General features: G+C 45.8%; 1 protein-coding gene across 1 annotated transcript in view; it reads left to right on the top strand.

Annotated features, from left to right (window-relative positions):
- Nucleotides 1-21,934, top strand: part of FRMD7 (FERM domain containing 7) — a 49,965-nt gene that overhangs the window by 10,463 nt on the left and 17,568 nt on the right. The window contains exons 2-4 of the mRNA XM_035006517.1: nucleotides 15,821-15,925; nucleotides 17,154-17,196; nucleotides 19,564-19,597. Of these exons, the coding sequence (XP_034862408.1) occupies nucleotides 15,821-15,925; nucleotides 17,154-17,196; nucleotides 19,564-19,597 (182 nt within the window). The remainder of the gene's footprint in view (nucleotides 1-15,820; nucleotides 15,926-17,153; nucleotides 17,197-19,563; nucleotides 19,598-21,934) is intronic.

The raw sequence follows: 21,934 nt of genomic DNA, 5'->3' as shown, positions 1-21,934 counted from the left end.
TGCCTGGGTGGCTCAGTTGGTTAAGCGACTGCCTTTGTCTCAGGTCATGATCCTGGAGTCCTGGGATTGAGTCCCGCATCGGGCTCCCTGCTGAGCAGGGAGTCTGCTTCTCCCTCTGACCCTCCCCTCTCTCATGTGTGCGCTCTCTCTCACTCATTCTCTCTCTCTCAAATAAATAAAATCTTAAAAAAAAAAAACTGGCTTTAAAATAAATAAATAAATAAATAAATAAATAAATAAATAAATAAAAATAAAAACATAAAAAGCTGGTCACCAGAAAGTGTTATTGTATCACATGCATTGAGAATTATCTGGAAAGCTGTACCCTAAGGTCCTCATACTGTCTGTCTTTTGACGGATGAGATTATAAACACTTTATTTCTTCCTCTTGCTTTTCTGCTTTATACCCTGATTTTTTTAATGAGCATATTTTGCTTTCTGAATGGGGGTGGGGAAGCCTCAAAAACAATGAAAGAGGGACGCCTGGGTGGCTCAGTCAGTTAAGTGTCCGACTCTTGATCTCAGCTCGGTCTTGATCTCAGGGTGGTGAGTTCAAGCCCCACATTGGGCAGGGCATGGAGCCCACTTAAAAACAAAACAATGAAAGAAACGTCATTTCTATAATAGTGATTGCTGTATAAGGTCCATTTCCTGCATAAGCAATCAAATTAGGGGACTCCTCTCGAAATGGCTGGGCCACGTGTTCCAATCTGCTCACACCCACACCTGCCTCCAAATATCAACCCCATTGTCACTAGCCCACAATTACTACTCAATTCCTTTCTGATCTAGAAAGTAGTGATGATAGCTAATATATATCACAGGAATGTTTATTACATACTAGGTGCTAGTTATCAGTATTTTCCGTGTATTAGCTCACTGAAATCCTCAGGGAAGTAGGTTCTATTAATATCCCCATTTGACAGATGAGCAATCTAGGCAGAGAAGTATAGCGAGTGGTTGAAACAGGATTTGCACGGGATCCTCTGGGTTCAGAACTCATTTAGTTGACCACCATATCCACTCTCAGACAGCTTGTCTTTCAAGAGTCACTGTGTTGGAGTTATCTTGGTATTGACATTCTCAGCAGTTAGGGCTTGTGTGTGTGTTCCGAGTGATGATGCAGAAAACCAGGTCAGCAGTTTCAGGGGAAACTGACTTGGGCTGAGCAGGACCTGACATAGCCATGAAGGGGCTTTCCTGGGACAGATGGACAATGGAAATGGTTCAGACAAATGGACAGGGTTGGAGAGAGAAGGTTTATGGTGTCTGAGAATTGCATGAGGCCAATAAGGATAGGTCATTCTTTGGGGCTCAATGGTGTGTGTGGGGGAGTATGCATCCAAAAGGGTACAGTGAGTTCTCTTAATTTGGTGAAGTCCGGGACTGTCCGGGGTATATAGTCAGCACTTTCCCAGAAACATAGTAGATGCTCAATAACTAGCTGTTGAAGCAATGAAAGAATGAATTCTCTCTTTGTTCTCAGCTGCCAAGCAAGTCAAGTCTTAAGTTAGGGGAGATGTGGCACAAACATTTCATGGATTACAGTAACAAAATTTCCCTGGACCAAACCTGCACCCAGGTAAAACCGTGTGCTCACAGGAAACCCTCGATGACTGCCAGAGATGAGAAATATGTGACTCAGGCTCCCCCAAAGTTCAACAAAGGAGAGGTCATCTGTTCTCCTGATAGCCTACAAAGGCTCCCCAAGTCTGTTTGGAGATGCCACCGTGAACGTGTCTGTTCGATTCCGCATCTGTAGGAATGTAGGGTAGCGCCTCCTCAGCTGGGACAAGCAATTGTCAAATTCAACATTCAGAAGGGAGGAATAGGGGCGCCTGGGTGGCTCAGTTGGTTAAGCGACTGCCTTCGGCTCAGGTCATGATCCTGGAGTCCCTGGATCGAGTCCCGCATCGGGCTCCCTGCTCGGCAGGGAGTCTGCTTTTCCCTCTGACCCTCCCCCCTCTCATGTGCTCTCTCTCTCTCTCTCATTCTCTCTCTGTCAAATAAATAAATAAAATCTTAAAAAAATGATTAAAAAAAAAAGAAGGGAGGAATATTTTTGGTTTTGATTTATAAACATGAATGAGTCAGCTTCGCCAGATCCTTCTGCACAGATAATTGCACCTAAGAAGTTAGGAGCAAGATATGGGAGTGTGGGATCTGGGAGTATGCAACTAATTTTAAGACCCAAAGGTTAGTATCTCTTGGGACCCCTGTTTCCCACTGAAGATTGCTAGGAAGTAACAATTCCGCCACTACTCCCTTCCGATTCTGCATTTTGCAAGTGAAACCATGCTTTGTCTTTCTTTCCTGAATGCTAGAATTTTCGAGGTACAGTATTTAAAAATCCACATGAATACAAATTGTTTTGGGCTTGGCTGTGCTTGGCCCTGAGTACAGGAAGAGAATCCCAGACAACCGCTTTGAGTTACGCTGCACATCCTGACCATAGATCTGCCATATTGAAATAGCCTGGAGGAGGGAGGATGGCAGAGGTCTGCGAACCTGGTATCAGCCCCAGACTAAGCCAGACTGAGAAGAATATGTAACCACCAGGCTTTGGGGTGTTAGAGCCCAGGTCACCCAAGGCCCACCTGTGTGAGTCAGCACTCAGGACTTGGCTGGCTCTACGCAGGGTGGACTAGGAGGAAAGGGGCAGAATGCTGCCAGCAGGCCCCGGAGTTCAGCGTTACTGCTAAGCCACATGCTCTGCAAATCTCACCTGTGTGGGAGACGCAGGTGAAGATCAATCAAGAGGAGAGCAGAGCCTGGGGGAACCTAGCCAGCTGCTACTGTGAGAGCCAGAAGCGCAGAAGTAAAAAACCAGGTGACTAAGGGTCAGGCACTCAGACAGATGTCTAGGTAGGGAAAGAGGAACAAAAGAATAGGTCCTTAGTGACTTCTTCAAGGGTGGAGCTTGGCAACAAGCCAAGTTGGGTCTGAGTCAGGAGCCCCTTATAGGTTCCTTGCTGCGGGGCAGAGCTGGTCCCTTGGTGTAGTCTGCAGGTGTCGACAAGCCGGCACACCTGGCTAACGTGGGGGTGTTGACAGGGTGCGGGAATGAGACACTTGGTGACAGGGAAATTAGCCTGAGTGATAGCTCACATGACCTCGCGTCTTGCTAATCAGTTAGAAGCCCTTAGAAGTTCATTATTATTTTTCAATTTTCACACCCAGCTTTAATACGTGATAGGACATACATTCATTACGGAAAGATTAGAAAATTCTGGCAACAAAAAGAAAAAAGTAAAATGCAAATAAAATCCCATCGCCTAGATTTTAACATGTTGGTGTATATTTTATACACTGATACACACGTTCTCATGGATCCCCAAACTTCACATGTGCCTCCCCGACTCCATTTAGTTTGGCAGAGTTTTCTGAATATATTTTAAAAAGATTCTCTGTTCAGTCAACACAGCTTCTCCACAGTAACCCTAATACGTTGTGTTTCATGGCCTCTTATTAAGTAGATGTTTTAAAAGGCATTATTCTTTAATGGCTTCTTTATAGAGTTTCTGTGAAATTCACAACCTGTCAGAACAGAGTGGCTTCCAACCAGCTCAGAGCCCCGCTGGGCAACATACTGAGCACTCCTTCTAAAGGCAATAAAACTAATTCTAGGAAGGAAGAGACAGGAATGGAGAGACATTGGAGTTGTAAGCGGCAAAGAAAGAGAAGTCAACAGTACAGTCAAAAGGTGAGAAAAGATAGGAAAAAACAGAGTGACAATGAAAGGGAAGGGTGTATCAAAGGAACGAGTTTTAGGTGTTTACCTTTCTTGCCCTTCATATACCTGGACATCAGTTTTCTCTTTATATTCAAGGACAGCCTGGTGTACTGAAATGGGCTCAGTCCCGGCTCTGCTTTTATTATTCTTTTTTAAGATTTTATTTATTTACTTGAGAGAGAGAGCACAAGCAGGGGGAGCAGCAGAGGGAGAGGGAGAAGCAGGCTCCCCCCTGAGCAGGGAGCCCGATGCGGGGTTCGATCCCAGGACCCTGGGATCATGACCTGAGCTGAAGGCAGATGCTTAACAGACTGAGACACCCAGGCGCCCCCTGCCCCAGCTCTGCTTTTAACCTGCTGAAAGCCTTTGGGGGAGTCTCTTCCTTGCACTGGATCCCCTCACTTATAAAATGAAGGGGCCAGACTACATGACATCTAATGGTCTCTCTTGTGTCCTGAGTGTCGCGTATTGCTAGATACATACAAAATGTTTTATCGGCTTCAGGTTTAAAAGAAAACTCCAGCTACCATTTGGAATCTGGTTGTGCATCATGCACACCACATGGATTTAGTGCTAAAGCATTACATGGAAACAAACAATGATCATTGTTTTAATTACCCAGAGTAGCTAGCAATTTCGACAAGACTTGGGAGCACTGTCTTGAGAATGCTATTATTACCCTGTCACTTTTCAACAGCCTTTCCAATATAGGCATGGTAATTTCAGTGTCCCAGGAGTGGGGGCAAGATTGCTATTAGGGTGGTACTCTTGGGGTTTTTTTTTCTTTTTATTCCTTTAGGATGAAGGGTAACTCTGAGCAATGAGACACCATCCAGCAAAGAGTGTGAATCAGATGCAACTTGTCTAGATCATCGCCAGGCCTCCATAAGGCCTCAGGCAATGACACCATCAATTCCCTTGTAGCCTCAAAAAGGTGTCTGCCAGAAAGTATCATCTATCAGGTGCTAGACTAGGTCTCTGATTCCAGAGTTCTCTTCCGAACTTAGTTTGGTCAGTATCAATATGGCAGTCAGGCAGCTGCTCAGTTTGATTCTCCCGGACCCGGCCCTCCCCCTCCCCCCACCCTCTTCCTCCTCCCCCCACCCCACCCCCGCCACTCCCCAGGACAGCCACGTGGGCTGGAAATCTTTCTGAGCAGTTAATCCTAAGCAACTTTAAGCCTCCCATCTATCACACACACAGTACTTTGAACTGCTTTGTGTTTTCAGAAATAAAATAAAAACCAGTTGTAACTTGGTGTGAATGTCACACATGCACAAGCAAATACAAGGGCTGTTCTCTCCACTTAGCTCCACCAGGAAATCTTAAGTACCCAGTTAAACTGTGCTTCCCTCCAGGGTTTATTGCTGAGCCTGTGAGCTCCTTGGAAAGGGCCTTAGTTGACTTCCTACTTATTCTTTGTTCTTTGATGTGTCTAACTGCACCTTGCTCTCTACCAGATGCTAAAAGACCAGACTGCCTGCAGAGATGGCTCCATTTTGGAATGAACTGCTGCTACCTGGTAATCAGCCTCTCAGTGGTTCTTTCTTTTTACAAGTTCAGCCCCCCAGAAGGATTACAGCTTGGCCAATGATTTCTTCTGCCTTGCCCCGAAGGACCTCCATTTCCTAGGTTCCTGGGTGGTTTACCCAGTGCATACTCTGAAATCATGCTCAATTTCTTTCTTAGAAAACTAGTTGCGTCTGATTCCATTGGTAAATGTGTGAGACATGGGCCTATTTTTTTTTTTTTTCAATGTCAGGTTATTTGCATTTTTTAAAAAGGTTTTACTTATTTGACATAGAGATAGAGAGCACAAGCGGGGGAACGGCAGGCAGAGGGAGAGGGAGCCAGACGGTGGGGGGGCTCCATCCCAGGACCCTGGGATCATGACCTGAGCTGAAGGCAGACGCTTAACCAACTGAGCCACCCAAGCGCCCCAGGATATTTGCATTTTTTGAAAGATTTTATTTATTGATTTGACAGAGAGAGACACAGCGAGAGAGGGAACACAAGCGGTGGGGGGTGGGAGAGGGAGAAGCAGGCTCCCCGCGGAGCAGGGAGCCCGATGTGGGGCTGGAGCCCGATGTGGGGCTCGATCCCGGGACCCTGGGATCATGACCTGAGCCCAAGGCAGACGCTTAACGATATTTGCACTTTTAATGAAAAGTGAAACAGCCTTTTAAAAGGGGCAGTCCCAGGGTTTAATCCCTAAGGGGTTCTGAGATTTCTGGATTTAGCCTGTGGATGACAGGGAAGCAAAAAGACTTACCTCCGGAGGGGTCCAAACTCTCTATAAATGAGGCGTATGCCTAAACAAAGAGCTAGACTGAGGTGAAGAAGGGTAGACCAAGAAGTAGAACAAGATTTTCCAACATGATTGAAATTAAATCAGCGTCACTGAAAACATTCTAACCCTGGAACTGTACCGAAGGGTACCAAAATGCAGAAATAGCTCCAGACTCTATTCTACTCAGTACAAATCAGATACTCTCACTAGAGTGCCCTTCATGGTTCTGGGTTCTGAAATGCCATTTGGAGTTCAGTATATGAAGACGAAAAGGAGAGATGGAAATTAGCCATCAGGTTGGCCAGAAGGAACTAGCTCACAGTCATCTACCTAAAGATGCTGTGTGGCGATGTGCTTATACTATCCTGGACGGAACTGACTCTCGGCCAGTTCCAGAGTGGGTGACTGGGGCAAGTTGCAAATGGGATAATACACAGGAAAGCTCTCAGGGGCACCATAAAAGACCAGAAAGAAAATTCCAAGTGGGTGACTTTTAGAAGGAATCTGTGAGCACATCAGAGACAGAGTGTCAGGGGCGCCTGGGTGGCTCATCGGTTAATCGTCTACCTTCGGCTCACGTCATGATCCTGGGGTCCTGGGATCGAGGCCCGTGTCGGGCTCACTGCTCCGCGGGAAGCCTGCTTCTCCCTCTCCCTCTGTCTGCCGCTCCCCCCTGCTTGTGCTCTCTCTCTCTGTCAAATAAATAAATATTAAGTCTTTAAAAAAGAGAGAGAGAAGAAGCGTCAGAAGATATTTTGTAAGTGTATGTCGGCAGAAAGTTTTTGATATGACAAGCCATGATTTTCTTTCCAGACTGACGCAAAGGGTAGGGAGTGTCTGAGGAGGGGCTCAGGTATGTGCAGACATTGGTGAGGAATGTTCCAAGCATCCCCACTCTCAGATAGGTGGGTATGGGAAGAATTCGGGAGCAAAGAGTGGTGGGAAGTGAGGGAGGCAAGCTGCCGGGGTAGGCCCTTATTGTACATGTGGCCGGTGGGCCAACTGGTGAAGAAACATGTTGAGGATGAGCAGGGCGACGCAGAAGGGTGAATAAAAGGCAGCGGAATGTAGCCTAAGCTTGGCCGTGGTGGATGCAAACCCTGGCCCTGGCCGAAAGCAAAAGTGGGGCAAGCAAAGGGGACACCAGGCCCTCCAGGCCTCTCACTCTCCCGTACCTGCCCCAGCCCCCTTGCACTGGCCATGGAGACGTGTCTCACACCTCACCTCCTCGTCTGCCAAAGTCCACGCCACCACCTATCTTCTCTCCCCCAAGCTGCGAAGGAGCCCCACCTACTCCACCTGTCGCCTATTTTGCCCCCTGCTCCTTCTGTTCCTCACACCCTTGTCCCGCAAGGTGTAGGTGGCAGACCAGCAGCCAGACCAGTCTCACCTGGGAGCTTGTGAGAAATGCCAATTCTCGGGCCCCACCTCCCACCCAGCGAATCGGAATCTGTATTTTCACAAGATCTCCAGGTGATTCATATGCACTTTACAGTTTGGGAGCCTCTGCCCCAACCACTGCCCGGACGGCGCGCCTGAAACCCAGCTCGGACCAAGTCAATTCTCACTTAAAATCATTCAGCGATCCCCACCTCAAACCCTGCCTTCAGGCTTATGGCCTCCCGGGCACAATAGGCCCATCTTGGTAAGGCTCCCGCCCACTTTTCCAGTCCCTGTATCTCATTTGCTCCCTTAGGAACACCTCATGGCAGTGTCGTTCACACCAGGCTCTCTAATCTCCGCCTCTGACATCCTTCTCTTAGCCTCCTCTTCACCTGGCTAACTCCAACTCTTGCTTCCTGTCTCGGGTTAGGTGTCCCCCGCCCCCCGCCCAAGCTGGAATCCATTGCGCTATGCCCTTTCCCATCTTTCTGGGTTTGGGGCCCGTTGGATGTGATCTCATATTACCCCCTGCTTGCATGCTTCCACAAGGGCACTTAGCCCCAGCTACTGCGGTTACCTGTTGATGCACCTGCTTGGCCTGCCAGCCTGCTATGTATTCCTTCATGGTAATGCCTGTGTCCAGTTCACTCCAGTAACCCTGGAGCCCAGGAAAGTACCTGGCACAGAGCACGTGCTCGGTAATGTGTATTGCATCAAAGAGAAGGGAGAAAGGTCACAGAAGAGTAAAGGCATACATAGAAGGACAAAGGCAAGGGCATCAGAAGTAAGCCTGGAGTTTGGGCCAGGGGAAGGGGGGGGTGGATTACAATAGAAAAACAAAAAGAATTGGGTAAAGAGAATAAAGAATGGAGAAAAACATGCTAAAGGGGAGGTGAGGGATTAGCTTTTAAACGGTTTATTAAGGAGAAGGCTAAGACTGATGAAGGCGTTTTCCTGTTTTTTTTGTGTGTGGCTGTTAAATGTGGAGAGTGACCTATGAAAAAGTGGAGTCAGAGTGTTAACACGCCCCAAAGGCAACTCATTCACTTGCCAATGAAGGACTGATCCACACACACTGGTTTCTATGAGGGGACACTTACACTTATGTGTGTGATCCTTAATATTCCAGATCTTGAATATTCAAGTGAATGTTGCCCTTGTCCAAACAGACCCCTTGGGTGATCTGGATGCTAACAGCTAGATGACCATACATCAGGGTTCGTCCAGGACGGTCCTGGTTTACACCTGTTGTGACAATATAATAATTACTAGTACCCCTGTCAAGCCTCAGAAATGTGCCAGTTTGGACGATGGTCATCCTACAGTCAACACTTCTTTTTGAGCTCTTCCTATGGTCCTGACACTGTGTAAAGCCCTCGACATCAATATTCTCATTAGATGCTCTCTATGAATTTTTAAAAATTGAGACGAGATTCACATACCATAAGATTCATCCTTTTAAAGTGTACAATTTGGTGGTTTTTAGTATACTCGCTGTGTCATGCAAACATCACAACTATCTAATTCCGGAATATTTCCATTCTTCCCAAAAGAAGCCCCCCCCCCCCCCCGCCAGTCTCTATGGATTTGCCTGTTCTGGACACTTCTTTTTTTTTTTCTTTTTAAAGATTTTATTTATTTATTTGACAGAGAGAGATACAGTGAGAGAGGGAACACAAGCAGGGGGAGTGGGAGAGGGAGAAGCAGGCTTCCCGCTGAGCAGGGAGCCTGATGCGGGGCTCGATCCCAGGACACTGGGATCATGACCTGACCAAAAGGCAGACGCTTAAAGACTGAGCCACCCAGGCGCCCCTGGACACTTCTTATAAATGGAATCATAGAACATATGGCCTTTCGTGTTTGGCTTCTGACAATCCTATTTTACAATTAAGGAAATTGAAATTCAGAGAGATGAAATAGCCTGTCCAAGATCATTCCTCTAGCAGGTAGAGAGCAGACCTACAGCCGGCTATGTCCCACTCCAGGGCCCGCTTTCTTAGCCACCTCCTCATATTTATTGCAGGTACTCAGCACAGTCTTGGAACTCTGTTTTGGCCTTCTGTAACCAGGCACATTCTTTCCAAAATGCCTCCTAAATCTTCATTATTTGAGAGTGGATTTAATGTTTGGAAAGAGCCAAAGTCATAAAGAGCAGATATGGTAACTAAAGTGGGCCATCCAGCTGGGTAAATGCTGTGGACCGAATCGTGTCCCACCCAAATTTGTCTGTTGAGCCTCTAACCCCCAATGGGACTACTGTGGTTGTGTTTGGAGATAGGGCTTTTAGGAAGTAATTAAGGTTAAATAGGATCATAAGGGTAGGGTTCCGATCCAATAGGTCCGGTGGCCGAAGAAAAAGAAGAAGAAGAGGAGGAGGAAGAGGAAAGAGTTACCTTTCCGCTAGGTGAGGACACAGCAAGAAGGCAGCCATCTGCAAGCCAGGAAGAGGTCTCACAGAACCTGACCATGCTGGTACTCTGATCTCAAACTTCCAGTCTTCAGAACTAAATGAGAACTAAATGTTTGTTGTTTAAGCCATCCAGTCTATGGCGTTTTGTGGTGGCAGCCGGGGCTAATCCAGTCAGATTTTGGGATAAAAATAAGACATAGCCATATAGTCAGGAGAACGAGTGATAACCATCTGTGACTTCAAGAACAGTTTCCTGCGGGGAACATGAGAAATATTTTCAATGTGGGAATCAGCACTGGAAACAGGAGAAGTGAAAATAATCGATTATGCTATTATTAATAATATGCTGTATTTGGTTCCAGTTCATCCTTTCCCAAAACCTTAATGACAGTCTATATTTTTTTAAAGTACACAGTCAAGATGTAAATACATTAGAATCTCCTTTATCTAATGTGGTCAAAGGTGGTTGTTGGTCAGTTAATCCATAAAATTTGTTAAAGCAGAAAATTATAATAAGTACACACACATAGACACCTTAAACTTCTATTTTTTTGTCATCTCTACACCCAGCGGGGGCTCAAGCCCACAACCCTGAGATCAAGAGTCGCACGCTCTACCAATCGAGCCAGCTAGGTGCCCCTTAAACTTCTAATTTTGACATAAAACATATACATTGTTATTCATTTGCCAGTCTTTTGCTATAGGGTCAAAGCTTTTTTTGAGTAAGGACTTCTGTCTGATTCCTTTTGTCTTTCTTCCATAAACCACACCCATAATGCATCCTCTATGATTTCCAGCATTTGCTTACTTAACGTGGAGAAAGAATGTGGGTGCTTGCAAAGCAATTTGAGTACAGAATCCTTCCGGAGTTTTCTCCCCCCACCCCGTATTTTACTGCTGTCATATCCAAAGCTAATTTGATGGCCCAGTTTTGGGGATTCCCCCCTACTGAGTTTTTGCAAAGTGATGAACTTAGTTTTCATAGAAACAATCCTTGCTTCTAGTGTTCATGATTCTTTGGTGTACATACAATTTAATTGTGTGATTACAATAACAAGTAGAATTATCAAAAATATTTTCCAGAAAATAATTATTATTGAGCATGGAACTCAGTTGATGGGTGTAGAAGCATACAACCATTAGAGTAGCCTACTGGTCATGGGCTTTCATCATGACATAGGCCCTGCCAGTACTTTAAAGAGGGAATGCAGGGGCGCCTGGCTGGCTCAGTCGGGGGAGCGTGGGACTCTTGATCTCAGGGTCGTGGTTTCGAGCCCCATGTTGGGTGTAGAGATGACTTAAAAATAAAAACTTAAAAATAAATAAATTAACAGGGAATGTAAAGCATTCTCTGTGCATGATTGAGTGGAATTTGGTTAAGAGAGTTTCTACTGTCCTTGCTCATTAAAAACATATCCAGCTATTCACAAAGTAAAAAGTTAAAGTTCCCCTTTATTTTTTTATTTTTTATTTTTTTAAAAGATTTTATTTATTTGACAGAGAGAGAATGAGAGAGAGAGCACATGAGAGGGGGGAGGTTCAGAGGGAGAAGCAGACTCCCCGCCGAGCAGGGAGCCCGATGCGGGACTGGATCCCGGGACTCCAGGATCATGACCTGAGCCGAAGGCAGTCGCTTAACCAACTGAGCCACCCAGGCGCCCAAAGTTCCCCTTTAAATCTATCCTCCCTCCAGGGAGAATGCTATTAACATTTGCTGTGTATCTTTCCAGACTCTTCTACGCATTTATCTATACATGTGCATTGCTTAAGTCCTATGATGTGCCAGGCCCTGTACTAAAGGCTTTGATGTGAATTATCTTCTTTAATTCTCACAACTCTATGAGACAATACTACTATTATGTCCATTTTACAGATGAGTAAACTGAGGCTCAGAAAGAGTCAGTAATTTGCCCTAAGTCACACGGTGACTAATTTGTTCTTCCTCCTGAGAGAACTGTCTTACTAATGCACAGGAATCAAGTTAACTGTTGGCTCCATCCATCCATTTATTCAGCAAACATTTATTGAATGTCCACTCTTTATCGGGCACTGTACATACCGCCAGGTATTCAAACACATGGTCTCTGTTTTCAGGTGCCTGCAAAAGGCAGGTCAATCCGTGAGCTAAAAGATTTTCCCCGATTCATCCAGTTAGTAAGTGGGTGGAGCAGGATTACAATTCGGGCTTGATTTAACAAATTGTTCTATGACGGCTCTAGCTGAGTAAAGGCTGTGGTTGATTGTTTTGTACAGGTAACCACCTTGAATGTTTGTTGTTCCCATGAGAAGAGGGGTTTGGAGCGTCCAGAAATCAATGTTATGATTGAAACAGAGTTGGTAAATTGGCGATTATAAATAGAAGTTCTAAAAAGTCCTAGGGGCGCCTGGGTGGCTCAGTTGGTTGAGCGACTGCCTTCGGCTCAGGTCATGATCCTGGAGTCCCGGGATGGAGCCCTGCATCGGGCTCCCTGCTCGGCGAGGAGCCTGCTTCTCCCTCTAACCCTCCCCCCTCTCATGTACTTTCTCGCTCTCTCAAATAAATAAATAAATCTTTAAAAAAAAAAAAAAAGACTTCATTTGGGGCGCCTGGGTGGCTCAGTTGGTTAAGCGACTGCCTTCGGCTCAGGTCATGATCCTGGAGTCCCGGGATCGAGTCCCACATCAGGCTCCCTGCTCAGCAGGGAGTCTGCTTCTCCCTCTGACCCTCCTCCCTCTCATGCTCTCTGTCTCTCATTCTCTCTCTCGCAAATAAATAAAATCTTAAAAAAAAAAAAAAGAAAAATCTAAAAAGTCCTAAATTGTATATATATATGTATATGTATATATATATATATATATATATATATATATATATATATAATACTTGAACAACACAAGAGTTAAGGGTGCTAACCCCTCACATGGTCGAAAATCCATGTATAACTTTTGACTCCTCCACAATTTAACCACTCTTAGTCTACTGTTGACTGGAAGTCTTACCAATAACACAATCGCTTAATACAGATTTTGTATGTTCTGTGTATTCTACACTGTATTCTTACAATAAAGCCAGAGAAAAGAAAGTGTTATTGAGAAAATCATAAGGAAGAGACAATACATTTGTAGTGAGATACTGCAGTACTATACTATATTTATCTAAACAAATCCACATATAAGCGTACCCATGTAGTTCAAACCCGTGTTGCTTAAGGGTCAACTGTGTGTGTATGTGTGTATTTTTTTTAAGGCAGACGCTGTTCTGTAATCCAAGGGAAAAGGTAAAACAAGATTCAGGATTGTGGTTCCAATTCCTTGAGTGGGAGGACTGGTAGTAAAGAATTTAGATCCACTAAAGAGCTTGATTAGAATGTTGACAGTGTCAGCTTAAACAAGAACTTGCAATGGAAAAGAGGATCAAAAGTCCAGAAAGGGGGGGAAAAAAGTCTAGAAAAGTTGTATGTAAAGAGTTATTATGAGAAAAATAATCTCAACCTAAAAATCGCGGGATTGGATTATAATGGTTAAAAAACATTAAAGCCTGCACGCTGAGACAGAACCAAGACCTTGCCTATTATGCAACACGTTCCACAAGCCTGGCCAATTTCGATGTACATTCTGGAGGGCTGAAGGGAAATGCCTCTCCCGAGGTGGGGGTGGAGAGCCCCAGCCACGTGAGCGCCTGACCTCTAAATGCATAGGCTTTAGGAGCCAGTTGGCAACATGTGCCGGGGTAGAAGAATCAGGAGATTATTCTTATAAACATGGAAGGGAGCAAAAAGGAAGCCTTGATTGGAATCCTTACAAGAATGGCTATATATTCTTTGGGACAGCAGAAACCTTTAAATATACAAACACATGGAATGTGGCAGCCTTGATGGGGAGGATTAAATACTCCGATGGAAAAAAAGAATCCAAAAATGAGGAGAAAGGAAAATCCTGAGTTTCTGAAATTGTTTGCAAAGAAACTGAAAGTCTATGACGGAATTTGGTCCTCATGACTGAAATGTTTCCTTGGTGTCGGATAAAGTATTGCTGTCGTATCTCTCTTTAGAAATTCTTCTTCTTCTTCTTCTTTTTTTTTTCTTATAATAAAAATCCCGTGGCAGCTCCTTGTCTGGAGGACTTTAAAAATAGGAGCTATTTCATCTGTCTGGAATGGTCTGTGTCAGCACTTGCCCTAGGCAAGGTTGCCACATAGGCAAAAACTCCCCCTTCCCTCCTCCTTCCCAGATGCCCCCTCCTCCACTGGCCCCCAATGCCCTTCATGCCCTTGCGCACCCCCCAACTCTGTGTGGGCTGACCCCCTTCTCCAGGACCACAGCTCCAACGTGACCTCGCACATAAAATCCAACCCCCTCTCCCCGCCCTTGGCTCTCTCCAGGTGCTGGGGATGCAGGAGGTGTCACCCCCGGTGGCTTATTTGCATTTTAAAATAGGACCCTGGTTAACCCACATGCATCTCAAGTCGGTGGAGCTTTGGACGGTGTAACCAAGTGGAGCGAGGTCCAGGGGAGAGGGGAGGATTTGGGGTCGCTGGGGGAAGGGGGTGGGGTAGGCCGCCTTCCTGGAAGCTATTAAATCCCAGATGTGGGCCCCCCCCTCCCCCCCCCCGTTCAGCCGTGGCACTGCCTTGAGGGAGAGGGTAGGGGGCGGGAGGAGGGTGGCTGGACTCTCTGACCTCTCAAGGTTGCCATAAATTCTATGGGTCGGTGATTTCCAACTCCATTTCCCCTTGCTCGGCTTCCTGAGCGGCACCATGGGCACCGCGTGACTTGGCTTTAACTAGGGGTTCTCAGCGGCCTGTCTCTGTGCCTACCCGCCAGGGCCCAATTTTCCCATCACAGTCCTCCCTGCAACAGCTACCCTCGGGTTCAGCCACGCTGGCGGCTGGAGATCAGCCCCAGCCGCGCTCCTCTGGAAAAGAGATTTTCCGAGAGAGAACTTCAAAGCTCAAGCCCAGAAAAGGGGCTGTTTTGTGCTCACCATGTCCGTGGGCTTTGGGGGGGGGGGGGAATGATGTGTGGCCTTATGTGAACGAACTGGTGGGAGATTTGGTGGGCAAGGCTGCAAAGTGAAGTCTACTCAAGGAACTCATGTGACCTAGTGGGCCAGTCTCATGTCAGAGCGACAGACATTCAAGAGTCCCTAGTAGGTGCCAGGCTCTGAGTTAGCCATGGTGAGTCACAAGAAAAATGAAGCGAGGTCCCTGCTATGAAGGGACTCAGTGGAATGGGGGAAGACAGACACCCTGGGTTAAGAGTGCCGTGTGTGGGGTAAGCGAGGGTGCTTGGGAGCCCGGAGGTTGCCCTTGACTCAACCTGTCGCTGATCGGGATCAGGGCAAGCTCTCCAGGGAAGACGGCATCCGAGCTGAGGAGGAGTGAGCCAAGCCAAAGAAGGGTGGCAAGGGCGGTCTGTGGAGAAGGAATGACAGGAGCAGAAGCATGAGGTGTGAAACCACTTGACAGGTGTGGGGCAGAGCGGGCTGCGATTATTAGAAAGGAAAATGCCAGCGAGGGGCAGGGGCGAGAGAAGAGGATGGAGGGGCAGGCACGGCCACGGGAGGCAGAGAGGGCCCAGCCTCCCGAGCCAGAGTATAGACTTTATCCTGAGGGGAGCCACAGAAGGGGTTTTAAGCAGGTCAGATTTGCATCTTGATTAAACTGTCAGTTTGGGGGAAATCATTCAAATTGCCTGTGGGATGAATTGATTAAAGAATTCCATTGAAAGGGTAGATTTGCAGATCTTGCCATAGTTAAGTGCAAGGCTCTCTTTTTCCAAGAGGGTTTGTCAAGAGTCTGAGGCTTTTCAGAGGGGGAGGGGGGGCGCCTAAAACAATCTACAGGTTGATGCCTGTATATTTATCTGTAAAACATCGTCCTCTGAGAGGATGCAGGACCTCTAAATGGTGCTTACAGGAAACAGTGTCTGCAGAGAGTTGGGGGGCTCCTACCCGTCCTTCCACACTGCCTAACAGTATCAGATTGGGAACGCAAACTGTGCTATGCTCTCTCTGTTTTGTTTAGCAAAAGTCATCCGGGAAGGCGCTGTTTAACCTGAGTTGCAGCCACCTCAATCTCGCTGAAAAGGAGTATTTCGGATTAGAATTCTGTAGCCATTCTGGAAATAATGTAAGTTGGTTTCATTATAGGGTTCTTTGTGTCTACAATTGCCTCTGAAATGCAGTTTGCGGCTAGGTATGTAGGGCTCAAACCTGACTGAAAAATGAAAAAGCATTCAAACCCTTGCAAGATGCCTGGATTTAATAACAAGTTTCCCTCCTCGCCTATCTAAAATCATCTCAGGGGGCGCCTGGGTGACTCAGTCGGTTGAGCGACTGCCTTCGGCTCAGGTCGTGATCCTGGAGTCCCGGGATCGAGTCCCGCATCGGGCTCCCTGCTCGGCGGGGAGCCTGCTTCTCCCTCTGACCCTCCCCCCTCTCGTGTGCTCTCTGTCTCTCTCATTCTCTCTGTCTCAAATAAATAAATAAAATCTTTAAAAAAAAAAAAAAAGAATGAGAAAAGAAGGGGCATCTGGGTGGCTCAGTCGTTAAGCGTCTGCCTTCGGCTCAGGTCATGATCCCAGGGTCCTGGGATCGAGCCCCACATCGGGCTCCCTGCTTGGCAGGGAGTCTGCTTCTCCCTCTGACCCTCCTCCCTCTCGTGCTCTCTGTCTCTCATTCTCTCTCACAAAAAAATAAAAAAATAAAAAAAAATAAAATAAAATCATCTCAGTTTACCGAACAAACTCTTCTCCCCTCTGCTCCTCTTCTGTCACCCCGAGAACAGCAACCTCTGCTTTATCTGTTCTGATTTCCCAGAGGCTGGACCTCAGCCTCCACAATGAAGACTCTTAACCTCACCAGTGAGGATTCAGGGGGCTCTTTCCCCCCACCCCCTCTCAGCTCCCAACATGCTCTGTGTCCTGCGTTGGCATATCTGTTATCTGGCACCTTCCCAGAAAGGCTCATTAGATCTATTAAGCTGGCATTTGGGGGCTGCAGGATTCAAATGCAGAGCCAAATGCCTTCATTAGTCTTTGTAGTAACTAATGAGCCTTGGATGTGACACCTTTGTCACCCTACTTAGGCAGGGGAGCAGTGATTCAAATGTCAACAACAAAGTTTATAGATCGACAACGTTCACTGTCACTGGAAAAATACAAGGGAGTTGATTGAGGGTCGTGGAGGTATGTCATCTCTTTGACACTGCTGTTTCTATCTATCTTTAGAAGGGGGTCTAAATAGCCTTGGTATTTGTTTATTTTGTGCTGACTTTTATCTGTTACCAAAAAAAAAAAAAAAAAAAAGCCGCACTCAATGCCATGCTCTACCCATTTTTTTCATTAATGTTATCACAGGTCTGGTTGGAACTGCTGAAGCCCATCACAAAGCAAGTAAAAAGTAAGTATGGGAAATCACTGCAGGGATCTAATTCCCAGTTACAACTTGAAAACATTTCAGCGACACTGCGCTATTCCTCACCAAATATAAGGGGAGAAAAGGGGCTTTGAGGCATTATTTTAATCCTTCACAGGGTCAGTGAATGTAGCAATTAAAAAAATCATTTTAATTTTGCCCAAGATGAAAAAAAATCATGCTGCTGGGTCTTCGGGTAGATTGGAAGAACTCGGGTAATGACAGCACTCTGGGGATTGGCTCAAGAGACAGATGAACAGGGAAAATTCAAATTTAATCTCGTACGTATGGGGAGGCCACACAGACATGGAAATTACAGTCAGACAAAATGAGGCCAATGTGTCATCCTGAACGAAGGGGGTAGGGGTCTGGGACTTCAAAGGGAAAGAAAGCAATTCACAGGAAGAAGAAAAAGTAAATGTTTGGTAAACAAATGTTGGCTGGGCCCCCGCTCAGAAACAATGGGACATAGAGGACTTTGATCAAACAGGCCTTGGGAGGTCCCTCCCTGTCTACCACACCTAGTTCATATTAGAATGTAGTTATCTAAGGTGATTGCTCTCTTCCTGGTACAGGCTCTCCTTTCCAACCTAAGTTTAGCCAGTTGAGGGGGAGGTGAAGAGCATGTCCTGAATTGACTGGGTTTTGATTGCTTTTAATTCAAAACAATCCTTTTTAAAGAGATTTTATTTATTTATCTGAGAGAGAGAGAGAGAATGAGAAGGAGAGGGGAGCAAAGCCGAAGGGACAAGCCGACTTCCCACTGAGCAGGGAGCCCGACTAGGGGCTCGATTCCAGGACCCCTAGAACAGGACCTGAGCCAAAGACAGACACTTAACCCACTGAGCTCCTTAAAATAATCTAAGTGCCCCACTGGCCCATCTTAGGCAGCCTGACCTTGTTACTTATAATGTCAATCTTCAATGCCATTCACCTTCTGCCTGAAGATGTTTTAGTTTTATCATGCCACAGACTTTGTCCATTTGTTTCAGTTCACATTCGGGTGCCTGCTATGTACGAAATCTCCCCCACCCCCCACCCCGTATTTCACCACCTAGTGTGGCGGTTCTGAAATTGCAGTGTGTATTAGGATCACTTGTTCAAATGCAGATTCCCAGGCCTCGTTCCCGGGTTTGGGGGCAGGCAACCTGCATGTTAAATTCCACAGGTGTTTCTGAATGCAGGGGGAGTTCAGTCAACACTTTGAGAAATGCTGTCCTGTCTCTTTGCTCTACCTGCCCTCTCCGTGTTGGTTCTGTCTGCTCCCACCGCATTTTATTTATTATTATTATTATGTTTTTAAAGACTTCATTTATTTATTTGAGACAGACAGAGAGAGCACAAGCAGGGGGGAGCAGCAGAGGGAGAGGGAGAAGCAGGCCCTTCGTATTCCAACCTCTCCCGACGGTGGCAAACTCCCTTCAGGCGTAGGGCTCTCCGGGAAAAGAAAAGATGTCCACCTACACCGGAATTTCAAATTAAGAAAGAAAGATTTTCTCTGTGTAAGGATGTCCTTGCGTTCTCTTTGTTTATCTACAGTTCCGATCTAACTGGAGCCCTCTGTCCTCCCTCTCGGGCTTGGCCGGTACTCAGTGCTCGGTACTCAGTGCTCGCAGCCGTCTGCGGGGCTGCCTCTTCTACCGGGCTATGAGGGCTTGCCCTTCCTAGGACAATGCTTGGCCTAGAATAGGCACTTGACAAATATTTGCTGAACGCCTGCTGCGAATGGTGCACGGATGCGTTTGCTTTTGATGCAAAGAGTTTCTTTTCTTCTTTTCAAATGCGAGTAGGAGTGAAGGCAAGTAGATGTGTTTTCTTAAAGCAGATTTTAAGCAACAAAGAAGCAGCAGTCCAGCCACTTCTAGTTCCCCTTATGAGATGCTTGATGCCAGATGATAATCACCTGCTTCTAAAGCTGGGCTCTTCTCTCAGCCAGGAATGCAGAATCCCAAGTGGCAAGTGGTATATATTTTTTAAACGGGACACTTCTTAGAGGACCCAGTAGGGCCCAGAAAGAGGCGCAGCTTTACAAAAAGAAACTCAGAGGGAGAGAGGGTAGAAGGGGGGGGCAGGAGAACTTTCCCTATTGCTTGCCACATAAAGACACAATCCAGAGATAGCACCATCTTAGAAATGTGAAAAATTGAAATTTAAAAGAAAAGTCTGAGGGAGGGAGTGATGGGAGAGGGGGGAAGAGGACAGGGGAAGTGTGTGTGTGTGTGTGTGTGTGTGTGTGCGTGCATGTAAAGACCTGTAACTGTTGTGATGGACATTTAAAAAAAACTTATGGAGATATTGTGTTTTAAGATCCTAAGGAGGTTGTTTTCAAATTTATGGTGAAATTTTTCCCAGTGGACCCGGGACATCTTCGAGAAGAGCTTACAAGGTAGAGTAACTTCCCTGTGTGTCTGCTGCATGGTGTTACTTAAGAATCATTACTCTCCATTTATCAGAGAATGGGCTTCTAGCCTTCTTTGGAAAGCTTGGCTCTCAGTCACTCTCCAGGAGATGGTGAGGAGCTGGAGAGAAGATGGGCCTGGCTGGTCCCCAAAGTGTTAATCTTCCAAAGGGTGGGGACCTCAGGGAGAAGGAAGGGTGGCATCTAGCAGGGCAGCCAGCCTGGGGTTCTGCCATTAATTGCTACAACAGTAAGAGCGCTTGCCTTCATTGCATCTGTGTTCCAACCAGAGGGCTGCTTGATGGCACAAATGTGATACCAGCTAATTTCTGTGGATATTGAAAACCGGGCGTGCGCACGTGTATGTGTGTGTGTGTGTGCATCCCATAGGTAGAGAGGGATGATGACGTATACTTATAAAAAATTTAAAAAGTAAAAAAATAAAGTTTAAAAACTGATTTAAATAAATTATTTATCATGTATAATATAAATCATTGATAATTTTATAATTCTTTAATAATTATAAATTATTCATAATTTTATATAATTTTAACAACTATTTATAATTATACATTATTCATAATTTTAGATAGGTAAAATATTTTACACTCGTAAAAATGAAAAAGTTAAAAAGTCACCAGTATAAAACATTTTAAAAAAGAGTATATTTATGCTTATACACAATGCCCTTCAAAATCAAAACGTAAACCTACTTCTCCAAAAATGCATTGTCAACCTAACACTCCTCCAAACCCGAATGTGCTTGCTAGACTCTAGAATCTTACCCTACAAGGGATATAGGCGATCATCGAGCCCAGCCCTCCTGGTTCACAGAGGAGGAAACGGTCCCGGGAGCTAGAGTGACTTGGCCGGGCCTTCCCCACCACAACAAGTCCAGTTCTTCTTTGCCCCTTTTGTACAGGGGGCCTTGTTTGCTGAAGGGTCTCTGCAGACGTCACTTTTCACAAGTCTGTCACTGGCTCGCCCCCTCTCTCCACATTTGTGAGTTGTAGGCCACTTTCCCAGATAACCTGATATCTTGGTATCTGTATCGGTTTGCACTTGCTAACCCATTTCAGTTGAGTCTCACATTATGACCAATTTTAATGGAGATAAACTCTCTCCCCCTGCCGCCAAAAAGAAGAGAATGAGAAAATCAATGCGATGATAAATGATTCATCAGCTGTTCAGAGCGAGGATTTGGTATTTGTAGCAGGCAGCTGCCCTCTTAATAGCAAGGAACGTGTCAAATGACAAGAAGTTTCCTTTCTTGCTTGCTAGGAGCAAAATGAGATTCTCTTTCCCTTTAGCACTCGAGGCCTATTATTCTCATTTACATCTATATTTGAAAGCAGGCAATGGCAAAGGTTGGACTTCCTTTATTTTTTCCTCGGTTGAAGATACTTAACCATAGTTGACTTCACAAGGTTGCCTTGTTTGGGGCCAATCCATGAGTTTCTGAGAGTGGTATGCAAATATAAATTTTCTGAGTCATTTCTAGCCCATTAGGGGAGCTCATAATTCGAAGGTTTATAATGAAGAGCGCATTTATAAATTGAATAATCACCTCCTAATTTTACTTGCTTTTTCTAATCTAGATTTTTATCCATCACCTGCAATTAATTTTGATTTACCACATTGCTTTCAAGGCTTAATTGATTTAAATAAAAAAGTCCAGATAAAACGTTATTTAGAAAGGCACATCTTATATTGGGAAATGCCCACAGTAGATACTCCATGAATGTTTGAGTGTATAAAATAAAATATTGGAACCAATTTTGGACCACGGAAGAAAGCGGTCAATGATAGAATCTTCTTTTTACACATCTTTTCAAAAGTTGATTCTCTGCTGATAAGGGCTTAAAAGTGTGGGGCAAATGCAATCGCTTTGGCAAAGCTCTGGTACCTACCTGCACTTTCTGGGTCCCTGACGAGCCTTCCGTGGGCAAAAGGGCAGCGTGGCTTCATTCCATTCAGAACATAGGAATTTCCTGCCTGCTCTGTGCCAAGTGCTGGGCCGGGCTCTGGTGATATGGAGAAGGTGGTCCGGGTGAAGCGTGGTATCACGTCCCTGATTCCTGCCACACAATCTTTTGGATAGGAGGAGGCCTCAGTTCAGTGCGTGACCTGACATCTGGCCACAGTTTCACTATCTTCGGGCAAAATGACCTTGCCAAAATCACCTAACCTCTGCCTTTCTATAATTGTAAAAGGCGGGTGATTGTTCCTGCCCCACCAACCTAAGTTGTTTTGAAAGGGAGTGCTTGATAGCATTTGGTAAACAGCGGCCCGAGCGGGCTTGGTCTTGCTGAATCTCCCTTCCTC

The sequence above is a fragment of the Mirounga leonina genome, unplaced genomic scaffold, assembly GCF_011800145.1.
Source record: "Mirounga leonina isolate KUSES-001 unplaced genomic scaffold, KU_Mleo_1.0 Mir_101664, whole genome shotgun sequence".
Taxonomy (NCBI): Eukaryota; Metazoa; Chordata; class Mammalia; order Carnivora; family Phocidae; genus Mirounga; species Mirounga leonina.
The sequence above is the reverse complement of the archived record's forward strand: the minus strand, read 5'-3'. Positions and strand labels throughout refer to the sequence as shown.